Genomic DNA, 26,363 nt, shown 5'->3' on the forward strand with positions numbered 1-26,363 from the left:
GAGCATGCGCCACTGCACCACAGGCCCTGGCATGTACTCTGCCCCTCCCACCCACCCAGACCTCCAGTCCTTGTCATGAAGTTTTGGAGCTGGTGCCAAATTTTGCTTAGTAGGGTTGATAGCCAAGAGAGGCCTCTAATTCAAAACCCTTTGCTTGGCTACCCATATGCCATGCAGAATTTTGTAACTGGTAGACATCTGCTAAGAATTACGCATAAGCAGTGCTTAATTTGAGCTGGTGGTTTCTGGTGCAATCATTAACACCGATGCTTTTCAGGAGCACATTCATTTACAGGGAGATTAAATGATTTGCCCATAATTACAGGATCATGATCTGACGCCCATACTTGAACCTGGCTCCCCAGCTATGAAGTCAGCAGCTCTGGACATTAGGACCACATCCTCTCCCCACTTTCATTGTTAGTAGCTACAGGGCTTTAAGTGGGATGAAAAAACTGGGGAGTCTCTCAAAGGGGCGTGGCCAATGTCATTAAGGGTGTGGCTTAAAAAACACATAAGCTAAAAATCTGTGCTTAGCATAGTGTGCCGCCCGACTTGTATTTTGCTGTTTCTGTAATTGCATCCAGATATATGATACAAAAAGTAACATCATTCATACAACATGGCAGGACTATTGGCTTTGTCAATGGTTGTTAATTGCATAAGATAAATAAGCAGCAACTAAGGCTCGTATATAGTATTGAAAAAGCTTCCACTTAAAGCCCTGGTGACACCACGACAATGTTGCTGCTCCTGAGTTTCAAAAAGAGAAGAGAAATCCAGCTATATAAAACTAAAAAAAAAAAAAAAAAAGAGAGAAAATGCCTCTCTTTAAAGGATTTCCCTTCCCCTACAAGGCTCACTTGAAATGACGTCATGCCATAACCTCTGCACTAGTGAGAAGTGAGCAGTGTGAGCAGGCTCACATGGATGTCCGAGCAGGCACACATGCATGTGCGTGCTGTCACTGCAGTCCAGGAAAAAAGAGGGCCGCCTGTGCCAGGGCACAAAACAGAGCACGATAGAGGCCCGTTTCAAGGCTCTCTTTGAAAAACTGCCGGTGTTCAGCACCGGTGAGACCCGGCCCACTTAAAGGCCTCAGTAGTTGGTTCTGTTTAGGCAGCACTAACAGGAGACATGGGCTTGTGCAAGCTGCCTCCTGACGAGAAAGAACCTCGCCTTTACATTTTTTAGAAATTAACCACTGGGCAGAAGTACCAAGTGGCAGCAAGTTGCGTAAATGTTAGTGATGGTCCTTCTATAGCTGTAATAGGCGAAGTAAAAGGACAAGTACACAATAAAAATCTCTTTCATAGGTAAGGTGTATTTGTAAAGCACACGTTTACATAACGGGTATTTCTTTGTAAAGCGCACGTTCACCCTTGGGGCATCGTTGGCTGCTGAGTACAGAAGCCCGCCCCCTGGTGCCGCTGCGCGGGAATGCTCAGGGTGCTCGCGCCAGCGTCGCGTCGCGCGCTGAAGCCACAGGGAATTAACTGCGCAGTGAAAACCGTTGCCCTGCCTGCCTCTCACTGAGGAGTTACGGGAGCGAAGGGCCACGCCGTCCCCTTTACAGATCGATGAGTCACCCTACAGCTATCCCACAACTATGCACGTCAGTCTCAAACGGGCAGTGGTTTCTTCCTCAGAGTGCAACTTCTCTCCCCGTCATGGTCATTCCTCGCAGGCTCCCGTAGGGACAGGTTGTATCTCCGCAGGCAAAGGTAATTGGACGGAACCATCTTCTACTTTTCCCTCTTTGGTAGGAAAGAAATATTCATTTTACAAATTTCAGCTGGTGGTGATGTGAGCAAATTTACTTGCGCAAGGATGTTATTCCCTTCTGGATATCGCGTGGCGTTAAATATTGTAAAGACATTGGTGAGGGGTTATTTTCACAATTATTTGGCCCTTTTGTCCGTTTATACACGCGTTTTATTGACTCTTAATCGTATCCAAATGTTGCATAAAATGGTGTGGCCTGCTCATATTTGTTATGTAATAAAAACATTGCCCTGCATCATATTTTAGATTCTGGTTCACAGAATCTGTCTATTGTTGACTGCATTCACAGTCAGGGTCACTGGAATTAACTAATTGTGTGGTCACAGCGTTATGGATTGACCACATTTGCCATATAATCCACCATCCACAGCGTGATTTGCAGATTAAAAAAATATGTTTTTGCCTCAAAAGGACCAAAGTTACTAAAGCACCTCCTGTGGTATCAAGTTATGCCAGACCGTTTACAAAGGTTAACCGGTCTCATGTAGTTTCCGATGGCTGTATTTAACTGCTACTATTAAATCTTTTGCCAGACAGTATTAATGTGTGTTAACATGACAAAACACTGGATGAAATAATAATACCACAGAATGTGCTACATTGTGCTGCATTATTTAACCTTTCTTGACGAATCATATAGTCAGCTCTGTGGCATAATAGAGAGCCATGAAAACAAACTGACTTCTTACAGATTTACCCTGTGGATACCCACAGTCACAATGTGTTCACAGTTACATGTGCTGGCTGTATTGTTTAGCACTACGGAATGTGGAAACCTTAACACATGTCTATGTTGTGACAGTTGTTATTTCGGATGATCTAATGTCTGGAATCAGGGAATTCATTTGCACAATGCAAGCGCAGAACATATTGTAAGAACGAAAGGCCGATCAGCCATAGGGATCAAGTGGTAGACAGCCAAGGCAGGCGGGTCTTGAGACGAAAGAGCTGCACGCAAGGTTTGAATCATTCTCAGAGCTGTGTGTGGTATCTTTTCCTTCCAGCCCCTGTCATCTGCTCAACCTTGGCCAAAGCTCAAAGGAATCCAAGGTGGAAGCAATGTGTTCCAGATGAAGGCAATATAAGGTCCACTTGGCTTCAGCGGTGTGAGCAGAAGAGTGACCACTGGCTTTGGAGTGGGTCTTGCTGCTGTGATTAGTCTTGTCTGTCGCGGGGCACCGGAGGCTAGCCTTCCACCTGCCATTACTCCTGCCTCCCCCTCCAACTCATTTCAACAGCCAACAAACACTTCTTCAAGGTAAATCTCTGGATCAGAATAATTGAAGTATTTTTGTAAGGATGTAATTGTTTTTATGCATGTTGCTGTTCTTCAGAACAAGCAATTATTGTGTAATTTTGCTGGTATGTATTTTTGGTATCTATTTGACTACGAATTTCTTTGGTCACTCACATTAAAAAACAAGCAAGCAAGGGAAATGGCTAAAAACAAAGACTGGGAAATATAGTGGGTAAGGGCTTTTATGCATTTGGCTGATGTAGCCATGATAGAATGCAGCAATAAAGGATCTGCAGGTACAGTGGAACATTTAGTGAAATAAATATGAAGGAATAGTGCAGAATCATATTTTACTCAAAGTTAGTAAAAGTGGGTTTGCTAAATGATTTGGTCTGTTTTCACAAGGAGGCAGCGTTTGCGCGTAACAGCGATGAAGATCTTGGGGCCCTTGTTGTTTGTGATGGCGTTGGAAGGGGTGATGTCACAGAGCAAGCGCAACCTCAAGCTGAGTGCAAAGTCTCCCAACCGCAAAGGCCCTCCACCCGGTGGAGACACAGAGCATGCGGCCAATGCCAAGGAGGTTGTCCCCGCAGTCCCCCCTCAAGTGGACAGTGCCATGGCTCCTCAGCCGGGGAATCCTTTCCTTCCTCAGCAGCCGATCCAAAGACTAGCTGATGACATGAAGCTTTTGTTTCTAAAAAACACTTTGGTGACCTGCAACGATGGGACCGCAGCTGGGTAAGAGCTAACATTCTTGTTGTTCTGTTAGTTTTAAGGTGAATTATTTCATACCATATGCTCATCTCACTCCTAATCACCGTTTGCAGGTTCTATTTACGCGAAGCCAAGGGGAGCAAACGCTGGCTCATATTCTTAGAAGGTAGTGTGTACTGATGGGCAAACAAAAAATTGTATGCTGTTAGATACTTTGTATACCTAATTGCATGCTGTTGGGTGATTTGTTATGCACTGATTTATATACACCAAATTGTAAGATCTTTATGACTGTGTTTTGATTTGAGTACCAAATTGCATGCTTTTGGGTGATATGCTGCGTACTGATTTGTATACTAAATTGCATGCTGTTGGGTGATTTATTGTGTACTGATGTGCACGCTGTGTTTTATTCTTGTGAGTGATTTATTTTGTACTGATATGTTGACTTACATCCATGCAGTTAAGTGATTTGTTGTGCACTGAATTATGCACCAAATTGTATGCTGTTGACGGAGTGATTGTGCACTACCTTGAATGCTCATTGACATGATGTTGGGTGATTTGGGTTGTTATATACCACCAGGGCAACATCACAGCACGGGCAGTATTGATTAACAGATGCAGCTATTCAATGAACGACTGTTTGTGGGACAGCAGCCCTAGATGCTATTTATATGTTGTTTCATTGTGTTGAAAACGAGATCTGCCTGGAAGCTGAACTTAAGAACCCCTTCCTTGCACATTGTTCTGAACAGAGGTTCTTGTTTTTGCCCAGGTGGATGGTTTTGCTTTAGCAAAGACATGTGTGACATGAGATACAAAAGCAGTCGCAGGCTTATGAGCTCTTCTGAATGGAGTCAAACAAGAAAAGGTGCTTTTCAATTTTTTTTTATGCCCATTTTATAGATTTGAATTAAGCTGTGTGCCTTTTTTGTTAGAGGTGGGTTAAATGCAATTTCCGTCTTTCACCGGCAGGTTCAGGCATTTTGTCAGCACAAGCAGATGAAAATCCTTATTGGTGGAACGCCAACGTAGTGTGAGTATTGAGACCTTTCTATCATGGTTTTTTAGAAATGCACGTGCATTTGAACTACTTTCTGTGCTGTAAATACTACCAACACTGAACGGACGTAGCAAAGCTCCTTTCAACGTATAAACAACATTGGCAAAGCTAGTTGGCTTGTATTTCGAATCCTGATTAAACCATCAAAAAAGAGTCTGCTCCACTGGGAAAAAAAAAATCTTTTTCTATAGATATGTAATGCAAAATAATCCTTTGTACACTGTAATGCAAGCACTCCATAGACAAAATCATACACCAAATAGTCAATAGCAAGAAGTCAGACAACAATACTTCGTTGGCTGGAGCCAAAGCCCTCTCTATGTTTATTTTTAAGAATTCGTAACAATAGGTCACCAAGCACTAGTGCTGTCAGGTGACACCTAAAAATGTAACCAAAGAAGGAAGGTGGCTGGATTAGAGAGTGAGAGAATGAAGGGGCTAATCCCATTCAAAATTGACTGCAAATTAAAAAAATACCATCTTCACCCCCAAACAATCTATATTTTTTATTATGATAAAAGTATTGAAGTCAAATGCGTGACTCTTATTTGGAGCGGTATTCCAGTATTAATCCGTGACGGGAGGCAAACACTGTCAGCCATGGAGTCCATGGCATGCGTATGTGAAACAGCTGTGCGAGCGGCTTTTTCACCTGCACCACAACAAAACATGAAATCATGTGCTTGTTTTTCCAATCTTAGAGAGTACTTCATATAATGATAGACATTGGAGACATTCTGCAGCTGAAGTCACACATTTGATTTTCTTCTTTCCCCATACCACCTGTTTATGTGTAGGTATGTTCCATACTGCTCGAGTGATATGTGGAGCGGGACGCTGGCCAAATCTGGCCCAGGTATGTACCCCGCACAACTGCACAAATCCATGGCATTCTTCTTCTGTGAAAAGTCTGTACAAACACATACATTGGTTTTTTTTCTAGCTGAATATGCCTTCATGGGCTCCCTTATAATCCAGGAGGTCATCAAAGATCTGGCTCCGAAAGGAATCAAACAAGCCAAGATTGTGATGCTGGCCGGAGTTAGGTAAGAGTTGCGCTGAATTGTGTTGTTGAGGTCACATTCTAAATGATCCAACCTGTTGGCCATTGCTGACCACTTCTCAGGTTTCTATTCAAGTGGTGGATACCATTGCTTCCATGGCAGAGGAGTCCAAAATAGGTCCAGGAGGCCTGGTGCCATTCCAGAATTGTATTCTGTCAATTTGAGATGAACGTACACACAATAAATCTACATTGAAATCACTAGCATGGCTGGGGGTAATCTGGCATGGATATGACCCCATAGGACTAACAATGCGCAAACCTACTCCGTGGCGTTTTTTAGGTAACACATTGAAAATCTTTTTTGTGACTTATCCCAAATCACCTCTGTACAGCCTCATGCTACCTGAATCTGTCAGACCCTGATGTTGTTTTACTATAAGATTCGAACCACTATCTTTTCATATTGTGACAGGTTCTTCCCTGTTTATATAAATATTTTTTTCTCCAAAGTAACGTAAATAGCTATCATTGTTTTATGTTGCTCTTGAAAGTGTTTCTTTTCTTTTTCGAGAAATTTCAATATGTTTCAACAGGAAATGCTCGTTGAGCATCAATACATATTTTTGTATGTAATAAGGTCGCCTTTCTAAGGGTCATATTTATTGTATTTGCTTTTTAAACCTGGGTCTTAACCTAGTTTACTGGGTAATAAATAGCCAAAGTGCTTCTCAGTAAGGTGGATATCTCCTATGGATAACTTATCCCTAGCAATCTCCCACGTTGATCCCTTGAAAAACTGCCATCATTTAGAAACGTGGAATTCTGGAAAGAAAATGTGACAAATTACTTAACTAAAGATTATGTATATTTCAAATTCAACGATGAGTGATCTTTTGTTGCTAGGGTAACCACCATTCCAGGTCCTTATGGACATTGTCCCCAGTCCTGACGTTTTCACCCACAAATCATTATTTTCAGGTGTGGTAATCTAACTGGCTCAGTGGATATATAAACAGTGCCACAGCACCCACAAAACACGCGGTTATCAGATGAAAGACCAGTACTGGAAACAGTGTTGTGAAGTGCTGGAGCGAGGTGGTTGCCCTAATTGTGGCAACATACCAAACTGTCACTTCAGAGTTAAGGTGCATTAGCCCACGTGAAATTAGCAGCAGGCAACTTGCACATGTGTTATCTGCCCATGTGCAAGTTACCTCCCCCGTGCTATGTGCCCACAGGCTTTTGACAGGTAAATCCTGGTGGGTATCTTGTTGCAAACAGTGTGAAGCTCCAATGTGTGCACCTCGGACCCTAAAGGGTGCCCCAAGGCGCATGTATCCGAACATCCATGAGTGTGCCTCGGCACAGAAATTAAAATGTAGGTATATTTGTCAGCACAAACTCCCTCCGCATTTAAAATCCTGGAATCCTGCTGGCAAATAGTGCACACAGTAAGCAATTCTCACATTGGAAGAAAGCGTATATGGAATTAGTAGATTGGAAAATTCTGCCCAATTTGAGAGTTTGCATCTGAAACTGAATTACCAACAATTTTGTAACCAGGCCTTTGTTGTAAACAAAGGGCTAGATGTGCAACGTGATTTTGCGTGCGCAAACAGGTTTGCAAACCCGGTTGCGCATGCAAAATCACTTTTGGCCATGTACAATTCTTAAATAGCGAGTCGCAATTTATTTGCGACTCTCTATTAAGGAATTGCGAGTCGCAATTAGGAAGTGGCGTTCCCTTCCTAATTGCATCCGCAATGCTATGTGTGAATGTTTTGTGACCGCAATTGCGGTTTCAAAACAGTCGCAAATTACCACCATCTTGCAGTTGCAATTTTAAAGTGGCCCCCAGGGGACCCCTTCCACTTTGTGACTGTCTCCAAAAATATTTTGCCCTTAAAAAATGAAACAAAAACGTTTTTTTTTTTGTTAAATGGATCCCGTATTCCTTTAAGGAAAACGGGCAGCATTTAAAAAACATAAAGCTGCTTTATTAAAAAGCAGTCCCAGACATGGTGATCTGCTGAGGGCTGGAGGGCTGGCATTCCCAATGGGCTCGCAAATTGCGAGAGGTTCATTAATAATAATGAGCCTCGCAATTTCCGACCCCATTGAGAAACGCAAAACAGTGTAATAACACTGTTGTACATTTCATTTAGCGCCTCGCAATTTGCGTCTTGCAATGAGTCGCAAATTGCGACGTGCTAAATGAAATGGTCGTACATCTGGCCCAAGATCCTTAGCTCTACATATGTAAACAGACTTGTCTTCTGAACACTTTTGTGTTCTGCATTTAAGGTGACTTAGGATCCACAAGCCCATACAAATAAAATGTTGCTGGGGCCTGGGCTCCAAGGGCAGTAAAAGTTGTAACCCATGTTTACGTCTCTTTGGACCTGATTCACAAAGGGTCTCCTCACTCGTGCTGGAAGCCGCACAGTCACTGGGGAATCTCGGCACTCGGGCAGAATCACCACAATGAGAATTCTCATTGTGGCAATTCCCCTCCAAGTGGGGAGACTCTCCCACAGCTGCGGTGCGCTACGAGTGTGGAGGCCCTTTGTGAATCAGGTCCATTGTTTATAAGGATGCTCCTAGAAGAGTAGTTCTATATTATGTACAATTCTGATTTAGTAATACTTCTGTCTTTAGTCATGTTAATGAAGATGTGTGTATTGCACTAGCACTTTTTATGGAGTGCTTGGTTTGCGGGAGGGTGAAAGGAAGGAGCAGGTGCTGTGATGTAAGTACCGTGACGATATATATATGTGTGTGTGTGTGTGTGTGTGTGTGTATGTATATATATATATATATATATATATATATATATATATATATATATATATATATATATATATATATATATATATATATATATATACACATTTTTTAGTCTTCGATATTTTGCCCCTGATATTCTAGAATCACTATATTCGCAGACTCTGTATTCAGTACTACAATCCAACATGTAAAAGGTAGTTACACGCCTATGAGAAAGGCAGAAAGGGGGCAAAGGAGGAGGAAGACATAGGAAAACAGAGACAAAGATGAAAAAGGACCTGAAAGAGTGAGATAAAGATATGGGAAGTGTGGGGTGGTGGAAGAAAGAGGCATGAGGCAGAATCAACACTAGGCAACTCCAGCCATCACCTGTGCCGGCAGTGAGCTCCTTAAGAAATACTTGGTCCTATGACCTAATCTCTTTGTAAAATAAGACCCCCATCATTCATAGAATTAGGAATAGGGGACATGATTTCTCCCCCATAGATCGGATATATTCTTGCAAGCAACCTACGAGTTTTACATATCGTTCATTGGAGTAAATCCCAAACATTTATGGGCATCCACATATATTTTGGAAGTAATTTTGCGCACTCTATAGACAAGAACAGAAGTAAATCAGTATACAAAACATAGGGAACAAGACTATATTCTATAGGGCGCCAGGAGTATAGATTTCTCCACTGCCAAAAATGTTTTCCCCATGAGAACCGCTAGTTAGAAAACACGCATGTCCACCTTTCACCTTGCATAATGCAGCAGATTGCCCATCTTACTAGCAAGCCACTGGGGAATACATAGTGGACCATGACACTCACTGAAATCTATAGTTTGTGTAGGTCTCCATGACATAATCCTCGGTTTGCTTTGGGTTCTGGAATACATAAATCTTTGCAAAGGTTCGTCTGACAATATAGAGTCCACAAATATTGATGACCAGAATCTTGTAAAGGTAAGTTTACGTTGGTAAATATAGAATGACTAGTTTCACTCAACATCTATGCACCTTGAGAGCATATATAGCACCAAAGTACATATATTTGGAGTCACGCGTAGTAACTCTATACTTTTACCTATGCACTTACCATCAATTTATTCTGGTACTCAATATTTTGGCAGGGCGATATTTAAATCACAATATTTTGGTGGAAAAGCTTTACAAATGTTACTTGGAAGATCTGTGCATGTATCCAGTTTCTGTAAGTAGAGCCCCATATTTTTAGTACTTTCTTGAAAGTCGATCAATGCCTGTTTTTGATATGGTAATAATCGTCTATCAGAAGGCTGCAGCTAGCACAGAAAGGAGCCAGCTCTATGCGTTTTCCCAGAAAGGGTGGATTTGTAGGGAAGGTTGCAAACTGATAGAATAATTGAAAAAGATAAAATTATATTTTCGCTTGTCTTGCATAGACATCAACACAGTTATCATATTGTAACCAATTTTGATTCGTTTTATACAGTTGATGTAAACATTGGCTTAATGCAAATATGTGCCCTGATATAAGTATGAAATACTATGAAGTATTTCTAATGTAGGGAAAAGAACAATGATCAGTTTTTGAGCTGCCTTGCATTTTTTGTTTGCTCTGTAGGCCCAATACCCAGCTGCAGAGCAAGAGTTGTGCTTTTTTTCCATATGGTTATTGGTATTTCCTAAGTACCCCAGTAAGTAGCCTACACAGAATGTGACAGGAGGGGCCCACACCCTAATCAAGTTCTTGCCCTCCCTACAGTGCCGGTGCTCTTGGGGTGCTGCTGAACATCGATCAAGTGGCCGCGGCCTTGCAGGAGATGGTGGCAGAGTCTGTGCAGGTACGCGGCGTTGTGGACTCTGGATGGTTCCTAGACCTGAAACCACTCAACCCATCTCAGTGTGTTGATGCCTTGCACTGCACCACGATAGATGCCATCAAGAACGGCCTCAGGTACACTACAGGGCCCCTTCAAATGTAATTTTTCAAGTTTTGGAATGTTTGTTGGGAGGAAATGTGCGTTGGGAAGATCATACAGTCCTTGAAGTAAGCATCCACTTGGAAGAGAAATCACTGAATGGTAAACACGCTTGAAATAAAAGCAAGTATGATTGCCACTCCAGTCTATATTTCGCTTAAACCCAAAACTGATGTAATTTGGCAGGGAAAATGCAAAATAGTGTTTCTGCTGCCAAACTACGTCTGGGATGGAGGCAGTGGTGCCAGATTGTGCTAAAAATTCCTAAAGCGAGAGAGGGAAAAGAGGGAATGAAATGATAGAATAACGAAAAGTAACGAGAGGGGAGAAGAAAGGTGATGGATTGTTTTCTAGCATGAACAAGCATTGGCAAATTCCATCAGGTCTGACTTATGCGAGATCTATTTTTTTTCAATTGTATTTTTTTCTTAGCCATGTTGTAGAGCAAGAGCAGCTGCTGTGCACTGTTGTGTAGCATGACTGAAAAGCAAAAAATCTCTATGATATGGTCAACACTGGCCGCGTCATCACCCTTTTTTATGACTAAAAATAACCCATTGAAAAAGCCAAATAGCTTTTGCATATACAAGAACTATTCTGCTTTGTCAATGTTTTTTGTGGTGGGAGCAGTGCGGGTGTGATAAGGCAAACAACAATGGGTGGTAGGTGGAAGGGACAACAAGAACTATTTCTGGAGTTCCCTGCAGCCAGTGCTCAGTTAACTCAGAGAATGTTTTGTCTTTGTAAAGCGATCTTACTTGACAGCCAATGAAAATGATCTCCCAGAGATGTTTAACAATCACCGATGCGTTTATCCTTCACCCTTTTCTGCTCTCCTAGAGCAAGGGTGAAAGAGTGAGAGGTCACTGGGGGAATTGTTTGAGATCTGAGCCCGGTCTGGCCGCAAGGACTACAGCCCACAGGTGCTGAGGCCACTTTGGGATTTGTTGATGGCCCATGAACAACGCCTCATCACCACCAAGGACCATAGTAGAGGGGACTGGGGCTACCAGGAGACGTTTGGGGCCCCTTGGCCTTGTTGAAACATTCTTCCATTCTTCTCACCACTAAACCCAGATCCAAAATGTGCTGGGTCACTGGGGGCAGTGTGGACTGCTTCTTGATTAATGGTGAGGAGCACTGGTTGAATGCCTCTGGTCAGCAGCTGCGGCCCATGCAGATAAGAGCGATGGTGAGGCCTTGCCTGAAAGGCAATCCAACAGTGTCATAAAGGCTGCTCTGACAGGGCAGAGTGTGGGCTGTTTTTTTGGCTGTTTGTGAACCTGTTTTATAGTCTGCAGGACTGGTTTCTCTGATATTACCACAAACATTGTCTGCCTCAAGCACAATCGCATGCAGTCTCCCACGCCTTGCAAAACACTTCTAGAGAGTGTCTTCACAAGTTTAAAATTAACCTGATTTGCAAACGTGGGCCACTTTTTAAGCTATCCGATTCGCCATGGAGGCCATTTCTAATCTGATGCAGAGGCCTATATTCTGTATCAGTCCCACCCTGTGTACCAGGGTGTACTCTGTGTCAGTGTGGATATTCTCTTTTAAACCTTTCACAAATTTAAAATTATACACTGTGTTATACCTTGCCAAGTGCCCCTGGAGGGTGTTCGGTGTGTACCTTAGAAGAAAAGTACCCATCTCTCCAAGGCTCACTGCACAAAGGGTCCTAGGGGTTTTCATGATTGTACCACGGCATCCCAAGGAGCTCAGAAAGCAAAGCCCTAGACAGTAGCGAAGCCCTAGCCAGTAGCACGCAGCTGAAAATGCTCGAGTGGCGGAGTAAGTTGTGCTCCCTGCTGAAATGAATGGTCCTTCTGAGAAACACTGGTATCCTCCCTCTGGGAACATTGTGAGTCTGCTGAGAAGTGCCTGTAATCAGTACTTAATTTGAGCCCGTGTTTTCCGGTGCTCAACACCGGCACGTAATTGTCAACACCGCACCTTGTGACAGTCTGCCACAAGGCGACGCTGTCTGGCTAATCTACAGATAAGCACAACAGCAGTTAATTGTTAATGCAATATACATTAAAAATTACTATTACCTGCTGCCCAAGCCATTCTTATAGCTTTGGGGCCATGTAATAGTCTGAATTGCCAAACTTGTAGGAGTGTAATGGTTAGTAGCTGTGATGTTACTATCATTGGCAGTATCGCAGGGGCCGTGTGTGGTACACACTGCAGTGGCCTCCTGAAGAGAGCCCTGGCACTTATTTTTTTCACATTTACAAAATTAGGGCTGCTGTTCCTAGAGAAGGAGGAAAAGAATCAGATTGTGTGGGACTAGAGTAAGGGCACATGGCAGTCAGTAAGACTGTCTCATGTTGCCCTCACACATCCCCAGAGGATGTCATGCTTCCTCATAGGGCATTGCTCCCCCTTAGGCAGGCACCTCAATGCCCGACGGGCCCCTCGAAGGGTTACTTTAGCTGAGGTCTTTTGTTGAAAAAAGATGTATGATGAGTGCAAGAAAGATTGTAGTGGGGTGGTGTAGTGAGTGTGAAAATGTGGATTAAAACTGATGGGGGAGGTCACAAACTATTCTTTAATAACTGGACCGCCCTGTCAGACTAAAAGCCTTTTTGCAGGTGAATGCTACCAATAGGGTCATAAGGAACTCTGGGAGTGAGTACACTACAGTAGGGTCAAAAAGTACCCCATAGTTGTACGTGAGTAGCCTCCCTGAGGTCTCACTCTGAGTAGTAAATCGACATGTTTCGCACCTTTTAGTGGTCATAAAGATCCAACCTAACCAAGGAGTTCTAATTGCCTCGCCCAGTTTTGCTAGAGATTAGGTGGACTGTGAATGTTGTAATATCAGGTATACGCTGCTCTAAGTAAGCCTAGCAGTCTCATCTGATCTTCTATCTGACAGTGGGTTTCAGCCATTGGGTTCTCCTGCAAGCACATTTTGAAAAAAATGGGCAACATTTTCACTTCCGTATCCAGCAGTATTACTTTTCTACAGCAACATATCCACCCAACATTTTAGTAGCCCTCCTCCAAATCTCATGCCGTAATCTGGCCCAGAACTCAGAAAAAACCTTTCTTACAGAATTTTATCACGGTTTTAAGCAAAAGTGGGTATGGACACTCTCACTATGAAATGACAATTTTTTTTAGCCGTGCATGTAAAAACTGAAAATACCTATGTCATATTAAACGCCATCGGCAATTCAAAATATACTTTTTGACACTTTAAAATTACAGTTCTTTAGATGATGCCATATTTCTCAGTGTTTGATTGGCATATTCAGGGTAATACACAGGTCACCCCTTTTGAAAATGTGCATACCATATACTCTTGCCATTGCATTGATGCTAGGTTGCAGTGCTTTGAAAAGGAATAAGTGCTATTGCCTGAAATTCTGCTCAGAGGCCTGATGGCGGCTCTATTAAAGGTCAGTGTGATGAAGACCAAGGATGGGGTCTTGATTCCACCTCATACCTCCAGTACCAGTGACTGGGGCCTGAATCACGGTTTTCCAGGTGCAGATAGGAAGACCTTTGTAAATCTTCCTCAGCATCTTCAGGGTATAGAAGCATGAGGCAGTGACTGCATTGAACTGGGAAGTTATGCTGAGTTTTCCTTTAATGATCTTAAGGATCTTGGTGTGGGTGAAGGGTGTGGGTTCGACCTAGCTCTGTTGGCCACCAGGAGGAGTCCCAAGATCATGTGCTCTTCCCAAAGATCACGATTTCCATCTTACCTGTGTTCAGCTTTAGACAGTCTTCATCCAGTGGGCAATTTCAGTCAAGCAGTCACTGCTTTTCTATGTGTTTTTTCTCCTCTTTTCCCCCTTTTTTCCTACTCTTGCTTGGATCGGATTCTGCTGTGGAAAAGTAAGTGCCTGTCCTCAAAAATGAGTGCTGGAGAGGAGCACTGCACCTGCACCCACCTGCTCAGATTAAGCACTGCTAGTTTGAAATCATTAGATAGAGACATTTGGGGTGGTGGTGCGACTGATGTCACATGAGGTCTTATACCCAAACAGGCTTTATTAAGTTAAGGGGCTTCATAGATTCCTTGCTGCTGGTGATTGTTGAGGGTGTAGTAGTGGGTAAAGCAAACTGGATGCCTTTTATTCAACTGGATATTCCCTTTAAACTTGGTGGATATGTTCAAAATATCTTAGGAAACTCTATCTGGACTTAAGCCTTCCAAATAACCCCTTATCACCAAGAACAAAGCATTGAAATTTGATACCCTTGTTTAGACCTATTTGTTTTATTGATGGCATGAAGAGCACAGCTATCTGAATACATTAGATAGTTAACAAATTTGAGAACTGAATCAATTGTTCTCTGTGACAGGGTATCTTCTGGTAACTTCCTCATATACCATATGGTTTGGTCACCCTTTGATACCTCATTTGTTTCACCTACATGTAACTTTTCTTATCAGACTCTGGGGCGGAATACTTCCAGACACATGCAGGCAGCAGTTCAAGAAAAATGATGAGTGGCAGTGTCTAATGGGCGACAAGCTGCAACCCTCCTTGAAAAGTAAGTTTGATTTTTGGGCAAAAGATACTTTCCTATAATTTTATTACAGTTGTGGAAGAAATGATGGTGCACGGATATCTGCACCTCATTCTCTTCGTAAAACCATCGAATATGTTACCCTTATGGGCCTTTGTTAGTCAACTTGAAGCGGTGTAAGGGAGTTAACGTCAGAAAGACATTTACTGGTTTGTGAAGCCGATGTGACTCCACAAAGAAGTCAGTTCATTCAACTATATGGGTTTACTTTAAACATTAATCCAACCAGTATATAAGCAAAGTAGAACTACATTTGGAAGGTTCAGCAATATCATTTGTCAGCCAAAATGTGCTGGTAACTTAAATTGTAATAAAATAAGATACAAGCTAGTAACTGCTGCAATGCAAAGGAAACCAATTGTTGCAATAAGTTGTTCCATAAAGAAACTTCACTTTCCTAATCTAAACATACATTTCTAAAGGGGATTCCAAGTCGGGAGCATAGAAGGTGTTAGCCTAAAGTCGAACTTCTGGAAAAGTTCAGGAAGTTAAAAGAAGTGTTAAGCATGAAGCTTTACACTAAGGGAAAACCCAGCAGAGTTCTGTTCCCTCTCAGAGTCAAGGGAAAGCCTCCCTAATTGCATTTAATTGGTGTCTCCATCACCTATAAAATACAAAACAGTGTCTTCAAGAACATCAATATATGTCTCCCACAACTGAGAACTAACCAGGTAACTTTGTTTCAAGGGAGGCGACATACTCTATAAATTCCCATCTCCAATTAATTAGATATATAGCTTCTGCCTGTGAGCGTTGCTTTCTCCTGAAACACTGCAAACAGAAGGCCTTCTCTCCCCATCAGTTCCTTACAATCGTTACCAACTTTTTCCTGCCAGGCCTTGCTATAGTTGTCTAATAGCTAACTCGAACCGCGATAATGCACCTGCAAAGCAAAGAGAGCATCTTACTGGCAAGGTTAAAACAAACTTCCCAGCTAAGGCCTAGTAGCCGTATGGTCCAACTGGAATGACTATCGTGGTAATCTGTGTGAACCCCACCTTATCCCACCCATTGACGAAATACCAACACTGTAAAAGACTTCTGCATTGATAACATCTTGTGTGATAAGATACTAGCTGTGATATACATGTATTACGTTTTGAAAAGGTAACTATGTGAAAACTGTAATCCTTGTATGTAATGACCACCAAATTTAATTTCTTTTGCTAATAAGATTTATTAAAAAAACATTTCAAGCTATGTTAACTTGAGAATCAAAATGGATGCACATTACAGTATAATAAATCAGTGGAAGCAGAGGTCAATGTTAAACGTATACGTTGTACAAAATAAGATCAGTTAATTACTTTGTCAAATGCAGTATTCTAGTGATCGTGAGGATTACATTTCATCATTATTTCGGGTAAATGTGCCACATATGTTAATACAATTAGTCCACACTTTGGATATCAAAGTCGTATATAGGTGTATAGATGTATGTAAAAACAACAGTTGATGGACAGAAACCAGAACAATGTCATACATTCACCCCAGTACAAAGATCTGGGCCTAAATCAATTGTTTTTTTGCTCACCATGCCATTCAAGTATGAAACCAGCCATATGCAAATCAGTCTTGACCCTGTGCCCCATGGGAACAGTCCTGCCCGAACTGCCAAGCCAGGTCCTCCCTGGACTGGAAACAAGCATCCTAGGACCGGTTTCGGGCTTTCAGCCCTCATCAGCCAGGAAAGCTTGATTCCAGTGGCATGGAGAGCACGTATAGATGTATGTACATGACTTAAACAGGGTGGAGTCAAAATTACGCTGCTCCAGAAATTTCCCCAAAAAATGGGTCTATGGAGGAAAATGCACCTGACTACAGTTGTCTGGGTAATCCATTATTGAAGATGCATGGTAAAGGTCTGTATTGAAAAGGGATAAGTTGGCCTAACGGCTAGGGCGCTCAACCTCGGACCTGGGGAACTAGGTTCGAGTCACGGTAATGACGCTAAAACATCCTGTGATTCTAGGCAAATCACTTAATCTCCCCGTGCCTAACAAAAATGAATGTGTGTCCTCATGTAATGTAACTGGTGCTATGTAAAGAGCTCTGATACCCGATTCAGATTCGGGTCTAGTTTGCGCTATATAAAACTCTGCAAAAGAACATATCCCAAGTGTGCAAAAAGACGCAGTGCAGTGTACTGGATTTCCTTCATCCATTTTAATATCATGTCTCAGTCAACTGGTGTCTCTTATGTGGTTCAAGAGATGTCCTGGAATTCAGTAGATTGTTCAATAAGAGCAGTGCTTAATTTGTAAAAGAATTAGTGCCTGGGCCCGAAGTTTTGCTTAGAACCCCGCAGCCAGCACAATTCAATGTTGATGTGGGGAGTGCTCAATACCAAGGCTGTGTAGTCTTGATTCCACATTATGCCTCCTTAATCCATCACAGACACTCCCTGCCTCTTTATCTCACTCTTACATGTTCTTTTTCCAGCACTGCTTTATCTCTTTGTCACAGTGTCCCTAAATTTCACTTCCTCCTTCCTTATCCATTTCTTCCTTTCTCTTTCTTACTCAAAGTCTAATGATGACAAATGATTCCATCCCTCCAAAACTAGTACCAATGTCCACCACCTGCAGCACAAATAACGCACTGCTGCAGCGTCACTTTCTGTCTGGTACCACACACATTGGCCTCTGCTCTGTCAGCATCAGTAGTAAATAAGTTTGTGTAGGACCCGAAGCCGCAGTGACGCACTTTGACGTCTCATGCTTTCTTTCAGCCCCCATATTTTTGATCCAGTGGCTCTTTGACGAGGAGCAGTTGAAACTCGAAAACATTCACCTTGGAGTTCACTTGTGGTCGGAGAGGCAATGGAACGGCATACAATCCATGGGACGAGAAATTAAAAGCTCCCTAAGAGACATCCCGTAAGTACCTGTGTTCTGTACTGATGAATCATCTTCAATTCATAGCCAACATTACACCTCATTGTGAAATTTTCTATTTTTAAAGAACACTGTCTTGCGGTACAAAAATGAAAATGTTTACGTTGTTTCATTTTTCATGGGCTTGTACTTCTCTTATTCTTATTTGCTGTGATATGCATGTATGGATAAACGACTTGTGAGTGACTTTAAGTGTACCAAAACACATTAAATAAGCCAGCTTGTAGGTCTGCTGACCAGAGCTTTGCCTCTTCCAGACTAATAGAGAGACAAGTAGCTCTATACATTCAAGGTGCATCAAAGCGCACTGCATAGGTAATTTGCAGTAAAGCTGTTGTTCATGAGCCCTATTTGATCATTTTTAGGTCCGCATCATGTAATCCAACCATCACTGGCAAACCCAATAGGTCTCGCCTATGTGAGAGCTATTGGCTTTGGCAATGTGTTTTAGCCATTATGTACACCAGTGTGGCTTCTGTTCAGCATTGCTGAATGTTAGCGCCATTGAGTGGGATGGGGTAGACTTGAGTGCAGTAGATTAAGGTAGAACAGAATGGGGTAGCTTGGCATAGAGTGGATTGGGGTAGAGTGGGGGTAAAATAGAGTGGAGTGGATTGGGGTAGATTGGAGAGGGGTGGATTGGGGTAGATTGGAGTGGGGTAGATTGAAGTGGGGCAGATTAGAGTGTGGAAGAGTCGACTGGAGTGGAGTGGGGTAGACTGGACTGAAGTGTGGTAAACTGGGGTAGATTGGAACAGAGTGGGGTAGATCTGAGTGGAGTGAGGTGAAGTGGGGTGGACTGAAGCAGAATGGGGTAGATTTGAGTGGGGTGCTGTTAGAAATGGGGTAACTGGTTGGCTAAATTATGCGTCCCAGCCAGGTAGAACCCACCACTCTAGTCAGAAGTCAAGTACACACGAAAATAACCTGTGCTTATTCCATGATAGTGTGTCTCAGAACAGTCAGGCTTATCTAAGGAGGCCATGTGTAAAGCATTTGGGCAACACACATACACAGTAACACAATGAATACACCACAAGAAGAGCCTCCGCACAGGGTTATAAGACCAGGTTTCCATATTATAAACAAAACTAGACCAAAATGACGAATATCCAATAATCATAAGTCGAGACATTAAATATTAAAGGAATAAATGCAATATAGCACTTAGAAGCAAGAAGCGCTAAAAGGTTACTTGAGGTCACCAGGGACCAGTGCAAATCCAAAGTTCAGGCCAACTGCGATGGAGCGGGGGCCAGCTACAGGAACCCACTTGGGCCCGCTGAACACAGTACTTTGGATTCTGGAGTGCAGTCTGCATTGCGAGGCTTTGCGTCGCCAGGCGTTGGTTCCAAGAAGCTGTTTGGAGGGGGTGTGCGAGACATTCCACTTTCTGTTACGATTGGCTGTGCCGTGAGGCTTTGCGAGGCTTTGTGTCATCCGGTTCGGGTCAGTTCAGAGGAACTGTTAGCAGAGCGGCAAGGTTTGATGAGACTTCGCGTCATCAGCTTCAAGAAGCTCTACTGTGAGGCTTTATGAGGTTTTGTGTTTTCTGGTGTCAGTGAAGAGGAGGTGTTAGCTGTGTGGTGAGGCTTTCCGGGGCATTGCGTTGCTTCACATCGGTTTTGTGCAGAAATCAGCTGCAGAAGACACTTCTGAGGCCCAGACCTGGAAAGGCACCTCAGGCAAGGGCATAATTAACATACAGCAGAGTCCAACAGCCACAGCAGCAGTATTGCAGGGTGTCTTTTGTGTCCCTGAGTCTTCAGAAGAACAGGAGGCAAGCTAAACATGCCCTTGGAGATCGGTTTGGATGGAAGGCACAGGTCACCTCTCCTACAGCAGAGTCAGAAATCAGCAGGCAGCAAGGCAACAAAAGGAAGCAGTCCTTCCAGATAACCAGTCCAGTTGAGGCATAACAAAACTTGAGGGGGCCATCCCTGCAAAGTCCATGGAGCCCACCCCCACTCCCAGGACCCAGTAAGAAGCTTTCAGTCATGCGGCCCGCTGCCTGTGCACAGTTCCAGAGGAGGACCCCTGCAGCTTAGGGGCCCCCGTACCACAGGAGCTTTTGGTATGCCACTGCCTTCCTCCCATCTTCCCAGGCAGACCCATCAGAATGCAGATGAATGCAGATGGATGCACAATCACACCCAGCCCTTCCTGTGTTTGTGGATGTCTAGAAGGAATGCACAAAGTGAAATTGTCACGTAGCCCAGAAATGTATTAGAGACTGCTGTAAGGCACACAGAGCAGTAAGAGCAGAGAAATTATCATTTTCTAAAAGTGCTATTTCTAAAATAGTAATGTTAAATCTGACTTTACCAGTAAAGCGGATTTATCATTACCATTCTAAAGATATGAAACATGAAAAAGCTACTCATTTCTGATCAGAATTTACAGCTTGAAGATATTTTAAGAAATTCCCAAAGCCAACCGGTGGGAGGAGTAGGCCTAACAGCAGTGAAAAACGAATTTAGCTGTTTGTCACTACCAGGACATGTAAAACATAAAAGTACATGTTCTAACTTTTACTTACGTAACACCCTGCTCTTTGGGTTACCAAGGGTCTTCATTAGGGGTGACTTATATGTAATAAAAGGGGAGCTTAAGGCTTGGCAAGTAGTGTTAGATACCAAGTCGAAGTGGCAGTAAACTGCACACACAGGCCCTGCAATAGTAGGCCGGAGACACAGTTAAGGAGCTACTTGTGTGGGTGGCACAATTAGTGCTGCAGGCCCACTATCAGCATTTAATTTACAGGCCCTGAGCACATCTAGTACTCTTTGCTAGGGACTTATATATGTAAATTAAATCTGCCATTTGGGTATGAGCCAATATTACAATGTTATGGGGAGAGAGCACAATCACTTTAGCACTGGTCAGCAGTGGTAAAATGTGCAGAGTCCTCAAGCCAGCAAAAATGAGGTCAGAAAAAGAGGAGGAGTAAGGCAAAAGGTTTGGGGTGACCCTTCAGAGAGGGCCATTTTCCAACACAACCTCTGCGGCCTAAAGCCATGATAGTTTTATCAATACCTTGATGGACTTCCCTGCTTAAGGCGATAGAACGTGGACAAAGGCACACTACTGCAGGGGTATTTTGCAAGTTCTACGCCTCTCTGATCCCAGTTGGATCCCTCTGTCTATTCTCGTATGGCCCACTAAGCTAACCCATGGAGAATCCTTCTCCTCACCTGTGGATCCCATCTGCCTAACTTTAATTTGCTCACAGATACATCCCAGTAGGCAGACAGTACCACCATGGTCAACAAACTGATGTGGTCAATTATACCCCTTGGGTCTGACGTCTGTCCCCAACCCAAGAAAAACTCTGTCCACAAGGACAGTAACCAACAGAGCCCACTGACAGCTGTCAGTGTCAAGAGCCACGCCCCAAGCCATCCACTACTTAGTGGAGGCCCTAAGCAGGGCCATTGGTTAAGTTACTCTTCCAGCCTTGGGGCTGGCAAGGAGATCCATATGGGCTCCTGAAGTTTTCCTAACCACTGACGCATCTTAAAGTTCTGTGCGGTAGGCCCAGGTGCTTTGCATCCTTTCTGCACTCCACCTTCCACCAGTTCAGGGGTGGTGTCCTGAAACCAGTCTTCCAGCCCAGGGTCTGTACCCTTGGGTTGGACAGGAGTCAGGGGTGGGTCCTTCCTCCCTCTACCCCTCTATCGGGGCTTCTGTACCACCATCTTCTGTGAAATGGTGCTGCCAGAAAACAGAACTGTTTTGACGCTTGTGAACCCCCCCCCCCCCCCCCCCCCAAGTTCTCCTAACACTATGGGGAGCCCCGCAGTGGATGGTCTCTCCATACAGAGTAGACTCCCCTCTTGGAGCTCCCTTTAGGAACTATCCAGGCTCTGGGACTGGGTATAGGACACCCTGGGCCTCTGCCCACCCCCACCTCTCCTCCTACTCTGAGAAGAGACATGGGCCCCAATACACTGGGACCTGTCTGGTTTACTGTGAACCTCCCCCACCCTCAGTTGGGGGAACCTGAGCCACTCCCTTTAGGATCACTCCCAAATGCCTTTCAAGAACCTCTGGAACTCACCCAGAAGTCTGCCTCCTTTGCAAGTTTCCTAGGGTCAGGGAACTTACATTCCAACAGGTGTTGGTGTAGCCCTGGAGAACAATAACTGAACATGCACTCCCTGGCAATCAAATTGTAAAGTCATTCGAAAGTGTTTACCATGCAAACCTTCAAACAACCATCCAGTGCTCTGCAAAAATACTCCACAAATTCCCCCCAATACTGGTGAGACAGTTTCAGGCTGCCCGTGAACCTCAACCTACACTCCTCATAGGTGAATCCATACTTTCTTGTCAGTGTTTCCTTCATGGTGGTGTACCTATATCTGTCACTCTCTTACAGGGCCAGTAGGGCATCCCTCCCATCCTCAGGAATACAAAGCCACAGGCTAGTTCCCTAATCCTCCTCAGGGATCTTGCGCACTGCCAGAGCTCTCTCATACTCCTGCAACCACTGACATAAGTCATCCACCTCCTTGCAGCTAGGCACCAAATCTCTAGGTATGCTAATTGTATCTTGAACTCAGGATTCGATAATTTTGTTGCCACCACTGGCCTCCACTTGCTGTGCTTGTAAGTCCAGAACTTTAAAACGACGCTCTTGGGCCAATTTACTATCCTGGAGAGCAAGTTTTTCTCTGGCAAAGGCCCTTTCAGCCTCAGCCATTCTCTCCTCGGTCAGGGCTTTCTCAGCCTCAGTTCTTCAGTCCTCTACAGCCAGCTGGGCCAGCTGCAGCCTCAGGTCCCTCTCAGCCTGTCTGTCCTTGAGCTCTTCAGTGGACAGTATGTGGGAGGTGACACTGCTCCAGGCAATAGAACCAGTAAGAGACTTTCCATGGGGTCGCCTCTCTCCACTGGAGCCTGTGCCCAGTCATTTGTTCTGCTCCTCTTTCACAGGGCACTATCCTTTTAGGCCTCTGGTTTCGGATCCTCCATGTGGTACCAGGGATTTGATTCCTCTAAAAATGCAAATGGGTCCCCCTCCTCAAAGTCCTCCCCAGACTTCCCTGTTGTTCTTACTTCCCTTTGTTTGAACTCAAATGCATGTAGGGTCAGCCTTAGGTCCAAGCTATCTGAACATCTCTTCACCGGCAGCTCCCTCTCCTTGCAGAGCCCCCTCAGCTCCTTCATACTGCAGGGTGACAGGCAGCTAAGATCCACTTCCATTCTGCCAAGGTAAGTGCAACAGCCAAACAGGGTCCCAGGTTGTTGAAGATAAGCAGGAGTACATTTGGAAAAATAACCAATTTAAGAGAACAGGAAAAAAACACTTAATGGTATTAGTGCAGAGCTGTATTATACAATAAGTTACGATGGTATTGCACAAACACAAGCCCTATGCCTACCGGTGTTCACCAATGTTAGAAATGGGGTTTGTGGTTGGCTAAATTATGCACCCCAGCCAGGCAGAAGCCATCACTCTAGTCAGGGTAAGTCAGATAAACACCAAGATAATCCGTGCTCACCCCCTGGTAGCTTGCCGAAAGAACAATTGATGGACAGAATGGTGGACAATGTCAAGCATGCACCCCAGTAAAGAGATCTGGGCCTAATTCCATCATTGTTTTGCTCTCAATGCCATTCCAGTTTAAATCCGGCCATATGCAAATCTATCTTAGCCCTGCTCCCCATGGGAACAGTCCAGCCCGAACTACCAAGCCAAGTCCACTGTGGACTGGAAACAAGCATCCTTGGACTGGTTTCGGGGTTTCACCTCTCATCAGCCAGGCTACCTTGACTCCAGTGGCATGGAGAGCACAGGACCCACGTCTAGGGATACCCGGCACACTTGAGGTAACAAATGCAAAAAGAACAATTGAGGAACAGAAAGCTGAACAATGTCAAACATTCCCCCCAGTACAGAGATCTCAGCCTAAATCCATTGTTTTTTTGCTCCCCATGGCATTCCAGTGCAAGCCATATGCAAATCAGTCATGACCCTGCTCCCCATGGAAACAGCCCGAATGATGGATTTAACCCATATCTCTTGACTGGGGGAGAGCGTTCGATTTATTCAGCAATCCGCCCATCATTTGTTGCTGCAGCAGTTTTCGCCCTAAGTGGGATGGGTATGCCCAGACATGGGTCCCTTGCTTGCTGTGCTACTTAGATTGAAACTAGCCTGGCTGATGAGGGGCGATATGCCCCAAAACTAGTCCCAGGATGCTTGTTTCCAGTCCAGGGAGGACCCAGCTTTGCAGTTTGGGCTGCACTGTACCCATGAGGAGCAGGGTCAAGACTGATTTGCCTATGGCTGGGTCCAAACTGGGGTAGCGTAGTGAGCAAAAGAAAAATGGATTTTACCCATATCTCTTGACTGGGGGAGAATGTTTGATTTATTCAGCATTCCATCCATCATTTGTTGCTGCAGGACTGCCTGGGAGCTTGGCATAGAGCAGTCAGGCTTATCTAAAGAGGCAATGTGTAAAGTATTTGTGCAACACACACACACAGTAACACAATGAATACACCACAAAACGTGATTCCATTCAGGTGTATAAAAATAGGTTGCTATATTATAAATGAAACACAAAATGATGAAAATCCAATAATCAGAAGTCGAGATCTGTATTTTATGAGAATGAATGCAAGATAGCGCTTAGGAGCAAGAAGCGCTAAAAGGTTAATTGAGGTTGTGAGGGACCGGTACAAATCCAAAGTTCAGACTGACCACGAATCCGCGCTGGCCCATATGGACCTGTTGCACACAGTATCTTGGACCCTGGGGTGCTGTCTGCATGGTGAGGCTTTGCAATGCTGTGAGAGGCTTTGCGTCGTCCTGTGTCAGTTCCAAGAAGCTGTGCGGCGAGACTTGTCCAGTATTGGTTTCGAAAGGTTATGCGGCAAGGCTTTGTGATGCTTTGCGTAGTACGGCGTAGGTTCCAAGGAGCTGTCAGCGGTCTGGCGAGGCTTTGCGTCATCGGCTCCGATGGATCTGTGGCAAGACTTTGCGTTGTCTGATGTTGGGTCCCAGGGGCTGTCAGCTCTGCGGTGAGGCTTTGTTGGGCTTTGTGTTAGTTTTTGCAAAAATCAGCTGCAGAACCCACTTCCGGGGCCCAGAACTTGTGGGGGCACTCAGGCAAGGGCAGGACTCACAGATAGCAGAGTCCAACAGCCACAGCAGAATTCCAGGAAGTCTTTTGTGCCCCTGAAACTTCAGAAAAATTGGAGGCAAGCTAAACAAGTCCTCAGCGATCACTTTGGATGAAAGTCACAGTTAAGTTCTCCTTCAGCAGAGTCAGAAATCAGCGGGCAGCAGGAAACAAAGAGGTAGCAGTCCTTCCAGATAACCAGTCCAGTTGAGGCATAACGAAACTTGATGGGGCCCTCCTGCAAAGTACATTGAGCCCCCCTCCCACTCTCAGGACCCAGTCAGGAGCTTTCAGGCAAGCAGCCCGCTGCCCGTGCACAGTGACTGAGGGCGCTCCCTGTAGCTCAGGTGCCCCCCATACCACGGGGGCTTTTGCTATGCCACTGCCTTCCTCCCATCTGCTTAAGAAGACCCATCAAAATGCAGATGAATGCATATGGGTGCTCAATCACACCCATCCCTTCCTGTGTTTCCTGCTGTCTAGAAGGAATGCACAAAGGGGAACTGTCAGCTAGCCCAGACATGTATTAGAGACAATCTGAAAGGCACAAAGAGTATTGAGAGCAGAGAAATGTCTACTTTCTAAAAGCGGTATTCCTAAAATAGTAAAGTTAAATCTGACTTAACTAGTAAAGAGGATTGATCATTACCATTCTAAAGATATGAAACATGAATACTTGCAGCTTAAAGGTATGTGAAGGAACCCCCAATGCTGGCCTATGAGAGGAGTAGGCCTCTTAGCAGTTAAAAACAAATGTAGCTGTTTGTCACTACTGTTAGAGCTGGTGGTCTCTAGTTGGCTGAAGTAGGTACCTTAGTCCAAATTGGGCTCCTTTCTTCTAGTCAGGGAAAGGAGGGACACACTCTTAGATAACCCCTGCTCACCCCCTGGTAGCTTGGCACGAGCAGCCAGGCTTCTTTCCAAGGCAATGTGTAAAGTATTTGCAACCAGACTCCCGGTAACTCAGTGATAACACTACAAATGAACACCACACCGGTTTTATAAAAATAGCAGTATCTTTATCAAAAGGAATATGATAATACCAAATGATAGAAATCCAACATATGCGCATTCATAATATTTCACTTTGCCGGTTATTAGGCCAGCAATCACTTGTAGGTTCTTGGGGTGTTAATGAGCAATTCACGATGATCTAATGCAGTTCTAATGCAATGCAATGCATTTCGTAATGCCGTTCGTAATGTAGTAATAAGATAGTCCTTAATGCACGTACTAT

General features: G+C 44.1%; 1 protein-coding gene across 2 annotated transcripts in view; it reads left to right on the forward strand.

Annotated features, from left to right (window-relative positions):
* The first annotated feature begins 1,479 nt into the window (after positions 1 to 1,479).
* LOC144786218 (palmitoleoyl-protein carboxylesterase notum2-like) overlaps positions 1,480 to 26,363 on the forward strand; it is a 60,384-nt gene continuing 35,500 nt past the window's right edge. The window contains exons 1-11 of one of the 2 annotated variants that reach the window (XM_078665245.1): positions 1,480 to 1,724; positions 2,790 to 3,043; positions 3,428 to 3,760; positions 3,850 to 3,902; positions 4,515 to 4,610; positions 4,715 to 4,775; positions 5,600 to 5,658; positions 5,746 to 5,848; positions 10,329 to 10,520; positions 14,963 to 15,063; positions 17,831 to 17,978. In XM_078665245.1, the coding sequence (XP_078521371.1) occupies positions 3,453 to 3,760; positions 3,850 to 3,902; positions 4,515 to 4,610; positions 4,715 to 4,775; positions 5,600 to 5,658; positions 5,746 to 5,848; positions 10,329 to 10,520; positions 14,963 to 15,063; positions 17,831 to 17,978 (1,121 nt within the window). In that variant the 5' untranslated portion in view covers positions 1,480 to 1,724; positions 2,790 to 3,043; positions 3,428 to 3,452. Of the gene's footprint in view, positions 1,725 to 2,789; positions 3,044 to 3,427; positions 3,761 to 3,849; positions 3,903 to 4,514; positions 4,611 to 4,714; positions 4,776 to 5,599; positions 5,659 to 5,745; positions 5,849 to 10,328; positions 10,521 to 14,962; positions 15,064 to 17,830; positions 17,979 to 26,363 lie in introns of those variants that run through there. The other variant, XM_078665246.1, reaches the window with a different exon arrangement.

Source organism: Lissotriton helveticus, chromosome 10, assembly GCF_964261635.1.
Source record: "Lissotriton helveticus chromosome 10, aLisHel1.1, whole genome shotgun sequence".
Taxonomy (NCBI): domain Eukaryota; kingdom Metazoa; phylum Chordata; class Amphibia; order Caudata; family Salamandridae; genus Lissotriton; species Lissotriton helveticus.